At 38.8% G+C, this 20,854-nt stretch overlaps 1 protein-coding gene across 3 annotated transcripts in view; it reads left to right on the top strand.

Annotated features, from left to right (window-relative positions):
- The window catches only part of trak1a (trafficking protein, kinesin binding 1a), a 52,062-nt gene extending 38,664 nt beyond the window's left edge, over positions 1–13,398 (top strand). For all 3 annotated transcript variants that reach the window (XM_039694369.2, XM_039694373.2, XM_039694370.2), the window contains 4 exons: positions 750–1,081; positions 3,735–4,070; positions 6,848–6,950; positions 10,949–13,398. In XM_039694369.2, the coding sequence (XP_039550303.2) occupies positions 750–1,081; positions 3,735–4,070; positions 6,848–6,950; positions 10,949–11,699 (1,522 nt within the window). In that variant the 3' untranslated portion in view covers positions 11,700–13,398. The remainder of the gene's footprint in view (positions 1–749; positions 1,082–3,734; positions 4,071–6,847; positions 6,951–10,948) is intronic.
- Positions 13,399–20,854: the final 7,456 nt, after the last annotated feature.

The following is a 20,854-nucleotide window of genomic DNA, read 5'->3' as shown; positions in this document are numbered from 1 at the left end:
ACTTAATTATGCTGATAATATTTCACAATTTTACTGTTTTTACTGTGTTTTGTTGTTGTCGTATACGTTACTTTTAATTTAAGGTTTAGTTAGTCTATGGTTTTCTTTGTAGTAACTCTGTAATTCATCTTTGAAAACACTAATAATTTAATAACTGTTCAATGTAATATTTAGTAAATCTTAAATTAAATATCAGTTTTTTTATATATTATGTTATAATATTGTGACCCCAAAATTCACTTTTAGCACTTAAAAGTTGACTTTAGTGAAATGGTGTCAAAATATAATTATATTATGTTAAATTCTAAATTTAATAATTTAATTTATATTAAATATTTCCATTATACTGCAGCTTGAAAATAATTATCAGCTTACAGTGTGTGTATATATATATATGTATATATATATATATATTGTTTGTTTATATTTATTGATTCTATTTATATTAAAACAATAGAAGTTGTTACATTTAGGTAAATAATAATATGTGTGTGGAGGTATTACACTCGTAAAAATAATGGTTCCTTATTGGCTCCTATGGTTCCATGAAGAACATTTAACATTCATGGAATATTTTCATTGCACAAAAGGTTTTTAAGTGTGGAGAAACGGTTCTTAAATTAGGGGGTCCCAAAATGATTTTTTTATGGCTAAAACCACAGAAGAAAAAAAAAAAACTTTATGAGATTAATTGACATTGTACCACATTCCACATATTGAGGTTAATTTTCCTGTAATATTTGTTCCAGCTCTAACGACTCCAACAGAAAGCCTGGCACGCCTGGCACACCCGGCTCCCAGGACCTGCAGGCAGCACTGCGTCGCCTTTCCCTTCGACGGGACAACTACCTGAGCGAGCGGCGTTTCTTCGAGGAGGAGCGAGAGCGTAAACTGAACGCCCTGGCAGTAGAAAAAAGCGAATTGTATGAGAACAGAGATGTTGGTAGTGGCAGTGAAGACGGCGGTCCTCTTACTCCGGCAGAAAGCATCATGTCTCTGGGCACCCTGCACTCGGTTTACTCCATCTACAGCTCCCGATCATACCTGCCCGAGAAACTCCAGATCGTCAAGCCTCTGGAAGGTGACCGAGCCAAAGCCAGGCCTTTCACCCTCTCACTGTTTGATGCCCTGTGGGCATTAATGCACCACAGTGCTGAGGATCTGTCTACACAACACTCCTTCTTTTTCAGACACACACAGCCTCGCTGCTGGTTTGAGATATAGGCCACGCACACACTACGGTTCACCTTTTAGTGCTTTATCCTCTTCTGTACTGTTCTGAGTTCAGTCATGTATGGGAGTGGCAAGCACATTCTACTAGTTGTTACAATTTGGGTCATTCCTACAGTTTGGTGGATTTTGTGTTCCCATGAAACAATTAACATAACTTCATAATGGTTAGTACAAATGATCATTATAATTTAAATAATTTGAAAATGCCCCCAAACATGTTTTCTCAACTTTTTAAAGAATTTTAAGAATTAGGATGTGCACGTATTTGTTTTTGACATGCAATACAATTTATTGTGATGCATATCTTTAAGCTGTGCTAAACCATTAACTGAGTTTATTAGCTTAAAACGTCCACCCTGTTACACATTAGTCTGTAAATATGTAATGTAACAGGCTGAACAAGTTCCATAGAATATGAAACGTTAATATTTGATCTGGGTTATTAGGTTATACTTGCCTGAGATTGACCCTGGTGTGTTTTTTTGTTTTTGTTTTTGTTTCTTTTTGTTTTTTGGATGGATATACATTTTCTCCCTCTGAGAAGACTGAAAAATAATTAAATATTAAAAATGTTTTCACGTTCAACAAACCTGCTCAGTCCAAAATCTACTGTAGGAATGACCCACTTACAAAAATTCTATGCATTGTGCTGAACTGAACAACTAGTTGTTAATGATGTATTTTAGTGCACATAAGTCTCTCTTCTGCATGTATGGTGCAAAAGAAAAAGGTATGAGCCATAACTCGGCTGTGTTGCCAGATCTTGTTAGAAATAACAGCAAACAAGAACATGCACATCGTTAGCCAAAATAAATCAAAATCCTTCAAATATAAAATACAATCATTAAGCCCAAAAACGCTTATAATAAGTGGACATGTCAACACTTGTAGAACATAATGAGTCAAAAATGGTCAAAAATACTTTGGTCAAAAATAGCGTTGATGCCAAACACGTTGCTATGGTTACCGTGGTGTAAATTATTCATTTCGGGAGGGAGTTGTGTTTATTACACACATGGGTCATTATAAGATTTGCTCCGGTTTATAAATGCAGTTGTCACTCTTAAACCAGCCAGTCCTTCGACACATCGCACTTACCATTATATAGAGAGAAACTGAAAAACTACCCACAATGCACTTTATGGTACATATTTTAAAAGACACATTTTAAATTGGTGTTGCTCGTTTACAAAGAAAGCCAAAAACAAAGTCCCTTCTCGTTTTCGGTGGATCTTTTCAGTTTTTTGCCAACAGAGAGGTGTTTGAATGCATTTAGTTGTATATAACAGAGCTAAAGCTGATTGTAGTTTGTCATGTTAGTTAAACTTAATCACAGCATGATTATACAGCTACTGTGGTGATCTTATAATTACATCTCTAGCGCCCCCTGCTGGTTACAGCTAATAGAGCTAAGCAGTCTGGCATTGCATTGCCTGCCCAAAATTAAAGCTTAGAAATTACAGAAAACTCTAAAGCATTTTCTCGAGCGATTCCTCATATTTAAACATGTTTCAAAGGTACTAACATGCAATCTGACAGAGTAGCTCCTGAGGAATAGTATTTGACTTGAGGCCCTGTTTTCCCCATTGTGTTCACCATCGTTTACCCCTACTGTCTCTCTTGTCAGTTTTCAGTTTGGATGTTTGAATTCCTTTTCTTACCTTTTTGTCTTTTAATGTGTTTATACCTTTCCAATAAACACAACTTTAATTTCCCCCTCCTCCTTTTTCTCTTTCTTTTCTTGCTTTAGACTGTCCATAGTTAGCATGTCATGAACTGTAGCTCTGTGTAAACGTTAACCTGTTTTACAGGGCACATATTAAATTGAGTATAAAAAATAGCATATGCATTGTAATCACGACTGCTGTTAAATATACAGTAAATCTCCACATCTGGTTGCCTCTATATTTTAAAATGTATTGGAACACAGACAAATTCGGTAACGCTTCCTTAACGCTTCCTTTTACAGTCCTGTTACCCATGTAAATTCTTGGTACTTATTATACTTATTACAATTACTGGGTAATAACTAGGTATTAACACTGATCCTACCCTAACCCATGTACTTACCTTATAATAGCCAGTACTTTCTAGGTAAATACACTGTAAGTACACATTAGTACTGTATAAAAGGAAGCGTTACCACAAATTCTACATAAAAATGAACAGATCAGTTCTCAGCATTGCAACCAATTGGTTTTCACACTTGGTTTCACAGAGGTTCACAGACTAGCCATTTAATCAGCTTATATGACACATGCTCAACGATCATCCAATACTACTTTCTTATTTTATATACATTTCTGAGGCAAGCAATCTCATGCTGCCTCTTTTCTCTTGGACTTCAACCGATGCTAATTTTAAATCAATCTGAAATTTTTGTCCAATCGCTCCTATGTATCTCATGTCACACTTCATGATCTCAATATATATTTTGTGTGTTATGTGGCATTTGTTGTAATTTGTATCTGATCTGTGCTGTCGTTTCCTCCGTTCCTCAGGTTCGGCCACTCTGCACGCATGGCAGCAGCTCGCGCAGCCACACCTGGGCGGGATACTGGACACGCGGCCCGGCGTCGTGACCAAGGGCTTCCGGACCCTGGAGCTGGACCTGGAGGAGGTGTACCAATTCACCGACCTGGAGGAAGACGAGTCAGGACAGCATTCCCAATCCGCCGTCACTACCTCTTGCCAGGGCTCTATGCCTTGCTCGCCTGCTTTGCGACGACCTCGTGCCAACAATCCTGACAACCAGGAAGAGCAGCTCAGAGAAAATAGAGGGACCCCTGGAGTGGGGCTAGACCGAATGGAGGCTGGAGAGGAAGAGGTCTCATCTGGTGAGGGACCCTCATAACCTCACTAACCCTCCGGACAGGCTTTGGGGGGGTGGGATCAAAAAGCCTCTCTATAAAACAGACCGAAGCCCCAGTGGAGTTCCCATAAGCCCCAGTTGTGTTGTTGCCTGTGAGGGTCTATAGGATGAGCTGGTTCTCTCCACACACCCACTGCACACCAACCACTACCTCACCCATGAAGACAGCTGCCCTGTTCTTTTGAGTATAGTCAATTTTTTTTAAAACATTTTACTGTCGTTCTACCTGTCATCTCTCTTGATCGTTGTGCTGAAAAATGAGAAATCAGTCTACGTAACCTCTAGAATACATCAAGTATTAGTTGAAATACTTTAAATATTAAAGCAGTACCACATTCATATTCAATATTTAGGTCATATTTAGCCCTAATTCAAAAGTGAAAACCTTTTAGAACCTTTTTATTATTGTTATTGTGGCATTTGATAACCATGCCCTCATTATTATTAGTGCAGTAATGTCAACATTTGAGTTTGTAATGCTCATTGTTCAAAGAGTGATTCTCATTAGATTCTCATCCTGTCTAGAACTATTATAATTATTAGTAGTAGAAGTATTAGTGATATCAAATAGACTAATCGCTATTAATCGCATCTAACATACAGTAGAAGTTTGTTCATATTATATATGTACAGCCTATTATTGTTATTAATAATAAAGATAGTATAACATATACTGCCATTGTAAAATATAAATATTTTATAATTTAATTATTATTAATTAAAGCTACACTGTGTAATTTTTACCCCCATCTAGCAGTGAAAAGGTATATGACCATCCAGTGAATATTAGTTTCTGTTCCTCTAAATTCCGATTTCGTTTTAACTCCTACGGTGGCCAATGGAGAGCCTAAGTCCCTCCCCTTCTGGTCACCACCTTGTATTTCGGAAAAATATTGTATGGTAGTCAATGGCGAGAGACAACAAATATTTTGATCTCGTTTGAATTGTGCCTTGAATTACACATATGATGTTTGTCAATTTAAAAGATAACTTTTTAAGTAAAGGAAGTCGCAGTTTGATGTAAAACCGTATAAGACTGTGAAAATATGTAATTACAAAGACTACAAACCCCAAAGTTGCACATTTTCTCTCAATGAATGAAGCTATGTTTACTGAAGCTAACGTCTGTCATTGTTTCTATAGTCTTACGTTATAATCGTAACGTTACGCCGTCATAGCTGAGTGTTTTGTATCAGACTGCACACACACGAGCAGCGGATCTTGCTCGTTGTTTCGCTTCCCGGGAGATGTAGTTCATTGAGCGATTTTCACATAAAACTAAATGTTACTCTTCTGTTTTATGACAAACTGCGACGTTTTTGACTTTCAGAATAATCTTTTAAATTGACAAACATCATATGTGTAATTCAGGGCACAGTTCAGACGGAATAAAAAGATAAGTTGTCTCTCGCATTGACTACCATACATATTTTTTCCCATGAGCCGGAAGCGGAGGGGCGGGACTTAGGCTCTCTATGTACTCCAAGATTAACATGGCTTCCAGTTCGACCTCGTCCATGATTGTTAACTCAAACCTAAACACGAAAGGCAAGCTTGAGTTAACGGGTATGTCCCTCTTTGGCTAATGTACTTTCAAGATGGAGGGGCAACATGGCGACCGACATTAGTAACCCTTACCCGTATGTATTTTCAATGGCATATTATACACTCACGAGAATACTTTATTACTCGAACGAAGTAAATATACATTAATGAGCACATATATTTTTGAAAGAACTAAGTGTTTTTAGCTAAGAATAAACTAAAAGAGTTACAGAGTGTAGCTTTAAATAATAGGTCCACTCTAAGAAACTTATGAATATGTGTCTAATAATAAGTGATAAGTGTGTGCTTCTAGACTTGATTCTCATTTTCAGCACTCGTTAATTTTCCAGTATCTTAAACTAAATCTCTTTTCTAACCTGCATTACCAGAATGCTGTGTCAGAAAGTGTAATGCTTGGTGGTGGGGAAACGACATTTATTTATTCACTCTCTCCACACACACGCATGCAAGTCCACTTGTCCTCGTGGTAAACCTGTATGTGAGATTTAGGCAGGCGTCCAGCCCGAGGGCACAGAGTGTGATGTTTAATACTTAACTGCAGAACACACACACATGCCTTTAGCACACATCACACAGTCCCAACAGCATGTAACATCCAGCTAGAGTTCTGAGTGTCTTTAAAGGATAATGTTACAGAGTTCTATTAAAAACGGGAAGGTGTGAGTCACAGTCATGTGAAGTGAACAGACTCTGGACACTGGACAGAGCAGAGGTCACATTGACACCACATGTAGCTACACAAACACACTCCACATGCTTTCAGAGTCAAGCTTGTCAAACACACACATACTCTGACAACCCCAGTTTATCTGGAGAATTATACACCGTGCTCACATACATGCGTTTTTTTTTTTTTGTTTTTTTTTAGGGCAAACTATCCCTTTAATGACAATTGTTTCTTTCTGCAGAGAATTATTGGCATTTGATCGTTCCTCTTTCCAACTTTTCTCTCCTTCTGTGTGAATCTATTTAAAACTGCATCAGGATGAATCATACCACCACAAATTCATGATTTGTAAGGAAATTTAACAAATCAAATTCCGCTGTCCCATTTTTGCAGTGTACCACATTCGATTGCATTAGGTGTCCTCAGATCCTGAAGCAGTTTTAGTTTTCTGTGTTTGTTTGTGGTGTTGTGTGTACTGATGTTTGTCTCTCCTCTCTTGCTCTCCCCAGTGCATTTTCCTGGTAAATGTATGTCTCACACCAGCTCCACGTACACCTTCACCACCTGCAGGATTCTGCACCCTACAGATGAACTCACCAGAGTCACACCCAGGTAAATACAGTGGGGTCTTTTCATTATATCCTCCTAGCAACTATTGGTTCATAGATAATATCAGTTTTAACAAATACACTGTCATAACTATGTGCAAAAAGCACATGCCTTCAGGGTTACAACAGCATGTCACTGGCAGTACCCTTTAAGTGCCCCTATTATGCTATTTTAAAGGTTCCTAATTTTGTCTCCTAGAATAGGTGAACATGCATCCAATTTTCACGCCTTGGCACTCTATTCAACTATTCAGTGTTTTCAACCACATAAGCTTTAAAGTACTGTAACACCAGGTAACTTTTGCTCTCGGGTCCCCCCCACAGTTGGGAAACACTATTGTCCTGTAATGAAATTTCTTCATCCCAGGTACAGTGGCATATATTTCAGCATGTCATATGAATATAATTTCATTTTTTTTTTAACGACAAATGATCGCGATGCTCACGTTTACAAGCCAACGTCATTATAGTAGCCTAGTCTATTGGTTACCGTTTTACTGAATCTACATGATGCTTCAACGCAATGTTTGAGTGGTAGATAATAACCATATATCGTCAATATTGTAATATCAAGCTACCATAAATGAATCTGCAAATTTTACTAATCGATTTGCATAATAGCTTGAGGCAAAAAAATAAACAAATATCACAGACATGTTAGGTATCCTAAAATATGATTTTGTACATCTTGTATATTTACTTGCAAGAATGTAGCCCCTACCTAAATTTTACACGCCGTTTAGACGATAGCTAACCATCAAAAACCAGAATATTGTTTACTAGACCAAATTGATAATTCACTACTCTACTATAATTACTTGATTCATGAAGATAAACGGAGGATAAGATAGCTTCTGTTACATAGCCAGGCAGAAAAAAAAACAAAGAGATAGTATGCAAACAATATACTTAGTAGTCCAAAAGCATGACAGCCAAGTCCCCATCGGTCGCGCCCATCCCCCCCCCCCCCCCCCAGCTAATGCCAGCGTGAAAACGCGGGCCCGATGTTGATCCTCGTTCTGCCTTTAATGCAATTGACTTTCTCTTTTTGCTTTGTTCCGATAAAACCTTTGCTTTCTTGTTTTCTGTGCTGCTTCGGCCATGACTAACATTTGGCTCGCACGTCCGATTTTAAGGAAGTGGGGGTGGTGGTGGAAGTGACGTATATGACGAAAAGCAGTCGAATTTTGTAGTTCTCTTTGTTTGCCGGTTACTACCCGAAACCCGACGTTTAAAAGTACGATTAAAAACGCTACAGACCCCGTCAGGCTATGGCAGGCGTGTCATTCAACCTATTGTAAGTTGATGTACCATTACAAGAGACTTGGAAATATATTATGAAGGTTTAAAAGTTACCTGGTGTTACTTTAATTTAGTTTTCAGACATTTAAATACACATAAATAATAGCAAAACAATACATGTCTATGGAAGCGGCAATAACAATACATTTAAGTATAAATTGACACTGTATTTTATTCATATCAGATACACATGGTGTAGGTAACTATAATTTTACTCTGTTCTTCACCGGCCACTTACTTTTATGTATTTCGGTGGATGAATTTGCGTGGTGTAAATCCGACAGATCCGATTCTCTGAACTGCGGCGCAAGCGTAGGTTTTACCGGATCAATTTCAGTCCGAGTCCTCATCCTTTGGAATTGCATTCAAAGTGGATTTGCAGCACTGAAAACAGCTTCTTCTTGACATCTAGACAACACAAACAAAACTCTTCCAGGCCTCAGCTACAACTTGTGTTTGAGCGTCAAAGTAGATGTTGTTCACGAGCATCCAATGAAGACCATAGGCTGCCATTATGAAAATTAGTTTCAAACCTTTGTAGGAATGTAACAGGAAGTGAGACTGGATTTGCTGATGACTCGGCAGTTCAGAATCGATTCTTTCTTTTACGAGACAAAAACTTTATTTCTAGTGCACTTTGATACATTGCAGACCTTTTACATTTATAAACAGCTCTATTACACACTGCACGAAAGGTAATATTCGGAAAAAGCATAATAGGGGCACTCTAACACTCTAGTTAGCTAGAAAAAAAGTAACTAGAGTAGTATTTTGCCAAATATGTGCTCTATATTATTGATTCATAGATTTTTTTTCTTAACCTGTATTAATTAATTGTATGTATTTTTTAATAAATATGAATAAATATGTAATAATAAATATTGTAAGTAGAAACATCATTAAGATTATATCATTAATTCATTATTATAAAGTTATTTTTATTAAAAACTGCCTTATGTGCCTTTTAAATATTTGTATACAAATCAGTGTTGATTAATAAATATAATAAAAAAATGTGTTCGTTTGGGTTCTGTTGTTAATTTGAACCCTTAATATTATACCTGTATCAACTGACAGGATTCCCTGTATAGTTTACAGCTTTAGTCGTTTTTCTTTTTTTAACATGAGAGAAATTTACATGTACTGTGCCTGATATATATATATACATAATTGAATCGATGTGGAATCAAACCAGTTGAGGATAATAATCGAATCAAATCAAGCGCTTGTGAATCGAAATCTAATCAAATCAAATCGAATTGTGGAATTTATGTCAATACCCAACCCTAATTGTAACCCTTTAAGGAAAATTTGGGACTTGTTTCAATAAACTTAAAATGTATTGAAATCATTCAGGTTTTCCATAAAAGATACAGTGTACAGTGTAATCTGCAATCTGAATTGGCTTTATGCACAGCTGCACTACTTCCTGAACTTCAGCCAGCTCCTTGTTTCCTGTCTGACATTATTGGCCAAATTGATTAATTCAGGTGTGTGCCTGACCTCAGTAGTCATGGCAACAATAATCAGAAACACCTGAATTAATCAAGTTTGTCCAATAATGGCAGACAGGAAACAAGGAGTTGTCTGAAGTTCAGGAAGTAGTGCAGCTGTGCATAAAGCCAATTGAGGGTGCCAGAAGAAAGGCACCTGACAAATAGCGTGTCTTTATAGCAGCCATACTGTACAGCTGTTTGATTGGCTTCTACTGCAGGTCATATGACGAGGATGATGAGGCGGCTCTCTATCATGTTGTTCTGGTGACGGGCTTAGAGCACACTCACTGAGCAGCACCCCCTGTGGGTGAGGATGAATAGCATGACCTGCCTAGTCCTAATTAAAACTTATGTCATGGGAGTATGCTGTTCTCTAACCAAACACAAACCACTCTAATGTCCTAACTTACATGTAGGATGTCTCTCAACTAACACCAAAACATTTTTTTGTGGGAGACTAAATGTAGTATGATGTGACTGATAATACCACCTGTGTATGTCTATGGTTGTATCTATGTGTGTGTGTGTACTGAAAAATCAATGGTAAAGTACAGAGTTCATGAGAGAACAAAATTTTAACATGCTGTTACTTTATAATCAAAAGAATTAGCCTTCAAAATTATGATGTCTGAATGCCATTGCATTAGATATTAAAATAGACCAATGGTGTCCCTGTAGCTCAAAGAATAGAACAAGGTGCTATTAACACCAAGGACATGGGTTTGATTTTCTGGGAATGCAAGAATTGATAAAAATGTATACTTTGAAACTAATGCAAGAAAAAAAGAAATATATATAGTAATAATCTGTACACCTGTGGTCCCCAGTAATTGTAATTAAAGGTAGCTCTGAAACAAGGCATCATTTATTTGAGGATACCAATTGCTTTAATATATTGTGAAGTCCTTTTATGCATTGAAATTCATGTTGGGGATGCATAATGATTTCAAATAAAACTAAATTCAGGATATGGCTACATTATACTGTATTCTATAAAAAAGAAAATCTAAACTCTCACAATCCAAAACGTATGTCCCAGTTTATGTTGCAAACACTAACCATTTTTTTCTTGTGAGCAAAATGTTCCTGAATTGGATTGAATTTTTCAGTTTGATTACTCGTGTTCACAGAGTTGCCATTGCATGGTTTGGCTTGTGGCCTATACAGCCAGATAATGCAAACTAACCGAGTGTTTCTTTCTCAGTCTTGTGTCTGGTCCATCACTGACGACCTGCGTGATGTCCAGCAGCGGTCTGCGCTCAACCCCTGTGTCCACCCCCTGCACGCCTCGTCGCCTCAGCCTGGCGGAGAGTTTCACCAACCTCCGCGACTCAACCAAGACCACCAGTACCTCTTTGGGACTCGTGCGCCTCCTACAAGAGAGAGGTATATCTGCTGCTGTCTATAACCCTCTCAGCTGGGACCGGGCGGATCGAGCCCCTCCACCAGACCCTTACTCATCACACACTGCCCACCCCTTACACACCTGTCCAGACACTCTCCCTTCCACCCCTCCAAACTCCCCCAGCAAGTCCAAACCCACCAGACCTGTGCTCCCTGTAGACTACAGCCCCTCAGACCCCCCCTACGAAACCTTCCTGGCTTCACGGCCAGCCAGCTCGATCCTAAAGGAAGTGCGGGAGGCGGACGAGAGGGCTCAATCAGATACACAGAGTCAGACTGAAGTCAGTGTGCAGAATCTGAGACTTGTGGACAAGGTAAAGAAGTTTAGCCTGGCTCCCAGAACATTGGCCCCAGGACCGCCATTCGGAGCCCACGCCGGTGTGACCTCCCCTATCGGGGGACTGCCAGTGCTGAACTCAGGGATGAGAAGAAACCGCAGTTACCCAGCTATGGTCGGGGCTAGTATGGCTATGAAGGGCGCAGGGCCTCCCAGTGAGGACCTGCTATTGGTCCATGGGCCACCAAGACAAACTAGCCTCAATGAAAAGTGAATGTTGCCTCTGTCGTCCCCTTTTGCCTTTTATTTGTTTAAATTTGCATTGACACAGTATATCATCCTTGCGACAACTCGAGTGCCTGTTATTAAGATGATATTTGTATAGATTATTTTGTTATAACAGTTGATATAACAACCTCTTTTTTGTCTACTTCTCTCCGTCTGACCTACATATACAGTACAATTCATTCAGCATTTGTCGTTGTGTGACAATTTGCACTTGCTGGCTGTGAGACAATGTAGCATACAAACAAAGCAGATGCCCCAAAATGATTTCCAGATGTGTTTTTTTCTTTTCTTCTTTTTTTTAAATCTGGTCATCCCGTGTGACATTTCAAGATTTGTTAGTTTTGTGATGCTGACAAGAGCACTGATAGCACCTTAATGGTAACCCAGACATTGGTGAACAATGAAGTATTGTCATTTCTAATTTATTATTTGGTCTGATTTGGCACTTTTTAAAGGCCATGACGTATAGCTTTTTTACCAAGCCCCTATAGTGTGCTGAAAATCTGCTTTTACCAAGTACAAATACTTTCACGGAAGCCTTTTTCCATCTAGTCCAGGCAATTAAATAACTACAGCGTAATGTTCATTTGTCTAAAATGGCTTAATGCATAATATTATAGTAATTACAGTGTAATAACATTGTTCAGTAATGCGACTCTCGGTAGAGGGCGCTGTTGGCATGAATTGGTGATAATTTGCATATTAGCACAAACTCTCTGCTTTATACATACTCAAGAGTTGACTGGCTGAAGTACTTCAGAGAGAAACCGAGACCACAGGGCTGTGAAGGGGCTGCATAAAGAAATTGCAGCAGGTTTAAACTTGAAACACAATCTTGTTCATGTTTTCATCTTTTAATGTCCTTTGTTGAAGACCAACATTATTTATATGTGTATATTTATACGTGTGGAATTGCAGTATTGAAGACTTGATGGGAAAATTGCACAAAACATTTCATTGGTCAAAAAGGATGTCAGGTTAAACCGAAGAAAAAAAAAATACTGTAGATCTGCTGTGGTTTTGGAACCTACTGACTGATATGTGTCAAATGTAAAGCAAGTGAAGTATATATTGTGAGCTTTAAAGATTTCAAGGGTGCAATAGGAAGTCATTCATAGTGCCTGATGATATATCTATTTTTTTTTTTTTTTTTTTTGACGGACTGAATCATAATGGCTTCACCTGCCACTGTATGCACTGGCATACATACTGTAACTCTGTGTGATGTATTGATTTAACAATTGTTTTTACCCGAGGATGCATACAGTTGAAAGTGCATGAGTCGGTCTAGAGAAAAGTTATTTTTCTTTTAGTTCAGGCTAATCAAATTTGTTAGGTGAAAATGTGTGTGTATTTGTGTGTGTGCGCATTTAATCATAGCATGACCTTTGTTGAATGTGTTTCAGAGGTATCTGCCATTCTGCCATGACTGATCATTGATTTCAATGGTGTTTATTTCAATAGAACGGACATTTTACTTGTATATTGTAAATGGTAAATATGCAAAGAATTTAAACATGCTAACTTTTTATATATAAAAAGCAAAAAAAAAAAAACTATACTTGAAGGGGAAAAAAATGAGAAAATGGAAAAGCAATGATGACGTGACACTGGTGAAAAGTGGAGTTTTTGTTCATGAATTTTAGAAGCTCCCCTTTGCAGGATCAATAAACCTGTTGCGATAATTTTGTGTCGGTTGTCTTATTTTGTCTTTTGTTCATGTCCACAAATGTCCGTTCTAAACATTCTTTTGAAAGCATGAGATGTACTAGCCTTGTTGAGCACAAGAGGGAGTTTCACCAACATTGAGCATGCAGAACTCCGTGATCAAAGTCCAAAATATGCCAGTTCACATTTCTGAATTTGTCATTGTTTGATCTTGTGCAGACAGAAACCCCTATAGGGCCCTTGTCTTGCAAATTTACATGGAGTAGATGCTTGTGACCAGACCACAGCTGACTGACCAACAGGCCACTTAGTGTTGAAGAGCACCATATTTACTAACAATGTGATGATATTCAGATGATATTCTCTAGCTGAAGAGGGTTTCCATAGAAACACTGCAAGTTATTGTGAACTCATAAATTCAAGACTGTTTTTTTAATTGTTCTGAGTGATATTTTTCTTCATCTTAAGAAATGTACAATTTGATATTATGGAGCTGTATTGTACAGCTGTAGAAATGTAAAAAGTAAACATCCTTTATATATTCATAGATATGTTTATACAGTTACATTTTTACTATTTAAATTCAGACTAAACACCAAACCGAACCAATTTTTTCAACTGTAAAAACTTTAACAGGCAAATAAAAGTACATTGATACATTTGTAGTTAGAACAAAGGTGGAATTTTAAGTTGTTATTCGCTAAAAATTGTATGTTGATCCACTGTGAAGGCACACATACAAATGCATACATATCTCATTATACAGTATTTCTCTATAGAGGAACTGTTTTTTTACAAACATTAATTTTGAAATCACAGACCTACAATGAGCTCCAAGGATGGTGTATGTTTATGCTGAAGCCATCAGTCTGCATCATTTCAACTTAATTTTTATAATTGTTGCCCACTGATAGGAAAATGCCCTTTTCTGTAAAGAGACCATACTTAATTTCCAGTGCGATTTCTCTTTAAAATCCGAAAGCACCCCATAAAAATATTCACTGTTGATGAGAGTGAAATAAACAAGCATGAGTCGTAGTTGTGTTTTTGGCTGTTCTACTGCACGTTTTGTTCAGTTTTCCACTTGTAAATTGGTTGAGAAGGAAATGGGTGATTATCCACTGAATTAAAATACCACCTGCACCCCACAGCATATATTTGGTTCTCTGAAATACTTTAGTGGTCTGATATTTCTTGATAACAACCACCCATCCACATAGCAGACCACTCAAGAAGATTAAGGCTGAATCCAAAATCGTCCCCTAAACCCTCAATCACAATTCCCTACGTTAGTCCAGTATTGCAGTTCACTTGAAGGAGTGAATGAAAACAAGTGAGCGAATTCGGATCAGCTTTGAGCGTACAATACATCAGTTGTACACTCTTTATTGCCATGCAATGTGGGATTGAATGAGAGCACTCAAAAAGTCCACTATGGTTTTTGGTGTCCCCTCAAGTAATGACCTATTTAAGGGGGTCGATTTCGGAATCAAACTACTCTCTCCTTCTTGTCTTATATGCAAAATACACGTATTCCTCATACAGTTGTCTAAGTGTACCTTTTCAGGGGGTTAGGTTTATGGGACAGAAAATAATAAGTCAATAGAAGGTCTCTGTCCCTTGTAACACAGTCTCATCCCAAGAAGTCATATAACTGACGTCTTGGGACGTCTTTTGACCATACGTCAACATCCGCCTTTTTAGGGTACCCTTAAACGTCGGTTAGATGACGATCCCGGGCCGTCATACAACTGACGCTTAACCTTTAACGTCAGTTAGGTGATGGGGTAGGTTTAGGTCTGGGGTAGGGTTAGGGTTAGGATCCGATAACGTCATCTTAGTGACGTTTAAGGGTACCCTAAAAAGGCGGGTACTTGATATTTGTTGACAAGTTATGTAGCCTAGGCTTTGAATAATGTAAATTTGCATTAAGGTTTATGAGAAATGTTGGCAGCTACGCTTTGTGACAGGATTCTGTGGAGTGTACATATTATGATGTCATTGTAGCACAACTCAGTATAAAAGTTATACTTTTATTGTTATTCTGTGTAGTGTGTTAGGAGTTGATTGAAAGCGGAAAGAGAATTAATATAGAGTTGATATTTGAGTATAAAGTCAAATACATTCACAGTGATTTTTACTACCCCAACTGATCAAGCGATGGATAATATCGGAAGGGACATTGAAAGCAGTCGTTCTCTGTTTCATGAGAAACAAAACAACTGGTTTCCAAATTTCCATGGTAGGAACACCAAAAATAAGTAATTAAGAATCATCTGTGGATATTTCACAACATGTTAGTGAATATTTTATTTAGCAAATGAATCAAATGCTAAATTTAAAAATGCACTTTTAGTAAAAATATCAGCTGAAGAGAATGCGGAGCTCAGGAGGAAGGTCCAGATATAAACATACTACAACAGATATTGTTTTTCATAATCTTGAATATGTAGTTGCATTTACTTTTTATGCGGTAAATAACTACCAATTCTCCATAATGAGTTATTTAATAGTAGATGAATCTAAACCCTCTGAAGAAGAAAAGCTTGAGTTCAAGAAAAAAATATCCAGGTCTGGTTTCCTGACTTCCAAAAATTTCAGTCAGGACTGCTACCTAAATAAAGTTCCCTTTCGTTGTCACTCAGAGTTCCGTCAGATGCATGGCAAGGCAAGGCAAGGCAAGTTTATTTATATAGCACATTTCATACACAATGGCAATTCAAAGTGTTTTACATGGAAGAAATTAAAAGAAATCAAAAGAAATCAGAATAATTAGAACAGTTTAGAATAAAAAAAAAATCATAATAAAAATAAAATACAGTAAATAATTAAAACAATTTAGAATCAAAAATAAAATGAAGTACAAAATTTGAAATAAAATGATGTGTTTTGAGTCTGGATTTGAATGTGTCTACTGTAGGAGCACACCTGATCTCTTCTGGAAGCTGGTTCCAGCTGCGGCTGGCATAATAGCTAAAAGCAGACTCTCCATGCTTAGAGTGAACCCTTGGTATTTCTAGCTAATGTGATCCTAATGATCTGAGTTAGCATATCTGCAATATATTGAGGTCCTAACCCATTAAATGATTTATATACCAGTAATAATACTTTAAAATCAATCCTAAATGTAACTGGCAGCCATGTGTAAAGACCTGAGGACTGGTGTGATGTGTTCATATTTTCTGGTCCTGCTCAGAATCCTGGCAGCAGCGTTCTGTATGAGCTGCAACCGTCTTATGGTCTTTTTAGGAAGGCCAGTGAGGAGGCCATTACAGTAATCCACCCTGCTGGTGATGAAAGCATGCAAAAGTTTCTCTAAGGCTTGACTGGAAACGAAGCATCTAATTCTTGGAATATTTTTTCAGATGATAGGATGCTTATTTAGTTATTGTTTTGACATGGCTATTGAAACTAGAGACACACCAAGATTCCTGACTTGTTTTCTAGTGTTTAGATCCCTAGCGTCAAGGTATGCATTCACCTTGAGAACTTCATCTTTGTTTCCAAACGCAATGACTTCAGTTTTGTCTTTGTTTAACTGCAGAAAGCTTTGACACATCCAACTGTTTACTTCATCAATGCATTGGCACAGGGAGTCAATGGGGCTGTAGTCGTTAGGCGATAGGGCTAGAGCTGTGTGTCGTCTGCATAGCTATGGTAAGCGATTTGGTTCTTTTTCATTATTTGGCTCATTGGGAGCATATACAGGTTGAACAGGAGTGGTGCAAGAATCGAGCCCTGAGGGACTCCGCAAGTCATGGATGTCCACTCAGACTTATGTTCTCCTATACTCACAAAATAACCTCTCCCTTATAAGTAAGACCTGAACCATTGTAGGACTATCCCAGAAATCCCCACCCAGTTTTCCAGCCTGTCAAGAAGTATGTTGTGGTCGACAGTATCAAATGCAGTATACAGTATTCAAGCGGATATCGTTTATTATCTTCATGACCACTGTCTCTTTGCTTTGACGTGATCGGAAACCGGATTGAAAATTGTCAAAGTATCCATTTGAGCTTAAGAATTTGTTCAGCTGATTGAAGACAACCTTTTCAATGATCTTGCTTATGAAAGGAAGATTTTAGATCGGTCTATAGTTGCTTAAGATGGTCTTATCCAGATTGCTCTTTTCAGGAGGCGCTTGACACCTGCAGTTTTCAGGGAGTTCGGAAAACTCCCTGAGTGAAGTGAGGCATTTACCACTTCTAGGAGATCTGCTTTTAAGCTGTGTAACACATTTTTGAAAAAAGATGTGGGAAGTGCATCAAGGGCGCAGGTTGATGTTTTAAGGTGATGTACATTTTCTACTAAAATTGTGCCATCGATTTCTTCGAAATCAGACATAGTAACTTTCTCAGGTTGTGGTCTGATCTGCCTGAGCCCAGCGCAACTCAAGGATGTGCTGATCACCTTACTGATGTTATTGATTTTCTCAGAAAAGAAAGAAGCAAACTCACTGCATTTTCTTTCTGAGAGCATTTCTATGGGAATCTGGCTTGGGGGGGGGGGGTTGTCAGTCTCTCTACAGTAGCTGCACTACAACTACCTGTACAAGTTTTGTCTTCCGCCACATGCTCTCTGCTCTTCTGCATTGTCTTTTCATATTTTGCACAGCTGTTGAGTTTCTCCAAGGTGCTTTTTGTCTACCTCTCTTTTTCCTGACTTTCACAGGAGCAATGTCATCAATTACACTTTTAACTTTGAGTTAAGAGTCATGGCACAACTTCGTTCCACCTCGTGGGTATAAAGGGGATCGCCGGCGACATGCAGGTATGTTTTTGCTTCGGAGTTTTCTTCACTCCTGCAGCCTATTCTCTATTTTTGAGAATCTTCTAGATGAGCAGCTTCCAGTCGGTGTGATGGCGAGTTCCAGCGGGTTTCATATTCCTGCCTGCTGAACTGAACAGCAGGTGTGTTTCTCCCTGGGCGCTTCAGCACTGCTGCAAGCTTTTCTCTCACAAAAAGAGCGTGCACGCGGCACATCTTTTTAAAGACGCGTCTTTCTAAATATGATCTGCCCGTGTTTTTCTGAGTGCGGTATTCTGACAGATTCAGCTGATGAGTGGTTCTAACCGCCCTGCAGATTGCTCCTTTGAGCCTCTGCAATCAGTGGAGCTTAAGTTCCTGTCAATAAATTCCTGGTTGCATTGGCATCCATTAAGAGGATAGGGGACCTGCACGCATTTTCTGTAGACGAAGTGTGCCTGGAATTCGGACCGGCTTTTTCTCACGTGATCCTGAGACCCCAGCCTGGATATGTGCCCAAGGTTGCTACCACTCCCACTCCCAACCTTGGCACTGCTCTGTCCAGTATCCGCTCTTTGTGCCTACGTAGACATGATGCAGTGTTTCAGGACCTCAAACCAGCTCTTTGTCTGTTATGGTGGGAAGCAGAAGGGAAAGGCTCTCTCCAAGCAAAGGCTGTCCCACTGGATAGTAGGCGCCATTGCTTTGGCATACCAGCAGCAAGGTCGACCGTGTCCCCTCGGTGTGATTGCCCACTCCACCCGGAGTGTGGCTTCCTCTTGGGCTCTAGCGCATGGCGCCTCGCTAACAGACATCTGCAGAGCTGCAGGCTGGGTGACACCTAACACACTCGGCAGATTCTACAATCTCCAAGTGGTCCACCCATATACTTGCTTCTACCTGCCGGTATTTGGACCCACTCAGGTGTCTTCACTTGCTCGCCATTCCACTCAATGGACTGGATACATACGATATTCTCCTCAGGTGAGCCTCACAAGCCCTGAGTTTCTCCAACACTGCTAACGCCAACGCCAGTGTCTATTGCCTGTGCGTTGGCTAGGTGCCTGATCCCTCCCCTGAGCAACCCTCACATGTGTATTTCCACTGTAAGCGTCTCTGAGCATGTGTCTTTCCCTTGGCAAGCCCTTGCCACCCCTGGAGTTGAAATATTCCACCTGCGGCCGGACACCCCAGTGTTTTCCATATGTTTTCTTCGGGTCATATGTGTATTCTCTAAGTCCTCTGATTTCTTTGCCCTTGGCTCATTTTGTAATACTCGAAGTCGATGGGCATTCAAAACGAAACCCCATTCGTCATCATCCGATGGAATGTCTCCGTTCCCTACTCAGGGAATGTGGGTTACATACGTAACCAAGATGTTTACTCTTATGTTTAATATGTATTTACATCCACAACATGTTAGGCAGTAAATTAATGCCACAAACTTTCCATATTTGTGTGTTTGGATAGGCACTGAAACATACAAAATGGACATACTGACAACAATTAATCAAACATACTCATACTTTAGATTAGGGATTTGAACAAACCCCAGAACCCAAGAACTAAATCTCAGTGTACAACTCATATGTCATAATATGAGTGGCATTGTGAGTGAATGTGAGTGTAAGTGAATTATAAGTTAATTGCATAAGGTCTTTCCTTAGTTATATCTAATATGTTGTTATATAAAGGAAATTTGAAGTTGATGGACAAAATACAGTGCCATTTTAGTGCCAGTCTAATTGCTCAGCATATACTTTTCTGTAGGCCTGGTTTCATTCACCAAGAGAATTTTAAGGTTACGTTACCTGTGATCAATAAGGCAAATACAAACTCTTTAGTATCAGTTAGCTAGTTAGTAGTTGAGTCAGTGAAAAAAAGACTTCAAAGATGCATTATGTCTATGTTTGAGCGAGGGCAAATTAAGAGAATTAGCTACTGTAGTTGGCTCAGACAATGTTTCTACATTGCCAGAACACATTTAATTGCCCTGGTTGCAAACCTTTTCATGTTTGGCACTGTGTGTAAGCGAGCATTTATTGGTTCACTTTATATTGTCTAACAGAATGAAATCTCTTTCACTACGGCACACCTGTGGCATAATGGCTCTTTTTGTTTGGTGTAGCCCTTCATTTGCTCGCAATCATCAGCCTACGATTCATCCATTATGTGCTAACTCAAGTGTTTTGCGCAATAAACCATGGAGCGTTGTCTCCCCGTCTTACTGTCCGCATGTGTTTCTCTCTCCGTTTCTCAACCTGTTCCCTTCTACAGCAGAATCGGGTATTATTGCCTGAACTCTAATCTGTCCCTCGAGCAATGGGAAGAGAATTGGATTTGAAGGCTACTTGTGGCACTAGTGCCGTAATGCCATAGCCATTCAGCTTTCAAATAAGAAAAAGCTTTCATAATAAGATCATTAACAGTAATCCGTTAGTTTGGTCCCTCAACACCACACAAATGGCTTCTCTGAGCTGTGGTGGATTCAGCTACAGAATACAAGCTGATATAAATGTACTGATGCACTGTTTCTTTGCTGGATCAAGAAACATTACAATGGACAAATGGCCTCAGCTGCTGATTTAGTTTTTCTTAACCTAATCATTTTCTAGTTGTTTTTCTGTATTTTTATATGTTGCTGTTGTTTAATATTCCAAAAATGGAATAACTCTGCATTTAATTGTTTACACCACACCACACAATGAATCACAAGAGTCGTGAGAG

Source organism: Pimephales promelas, chromosome 12 (assembly GCF_988280905.1).
Source record: "Pimephales promelas chromosome 12, fPimPro1.hap1.1, whole genome shotgun sequence".
In the NCBI taxonomy this organism is placed as follows: Eukaryota; Metazoa; Chordata; class Actinopteri; order Cypriniformes; family Leuciscidae; genus Pimephales; species Pimephales promelas.
This window is presented reverse-complemented; position numbering and strand designations above follow the sequence as displayed.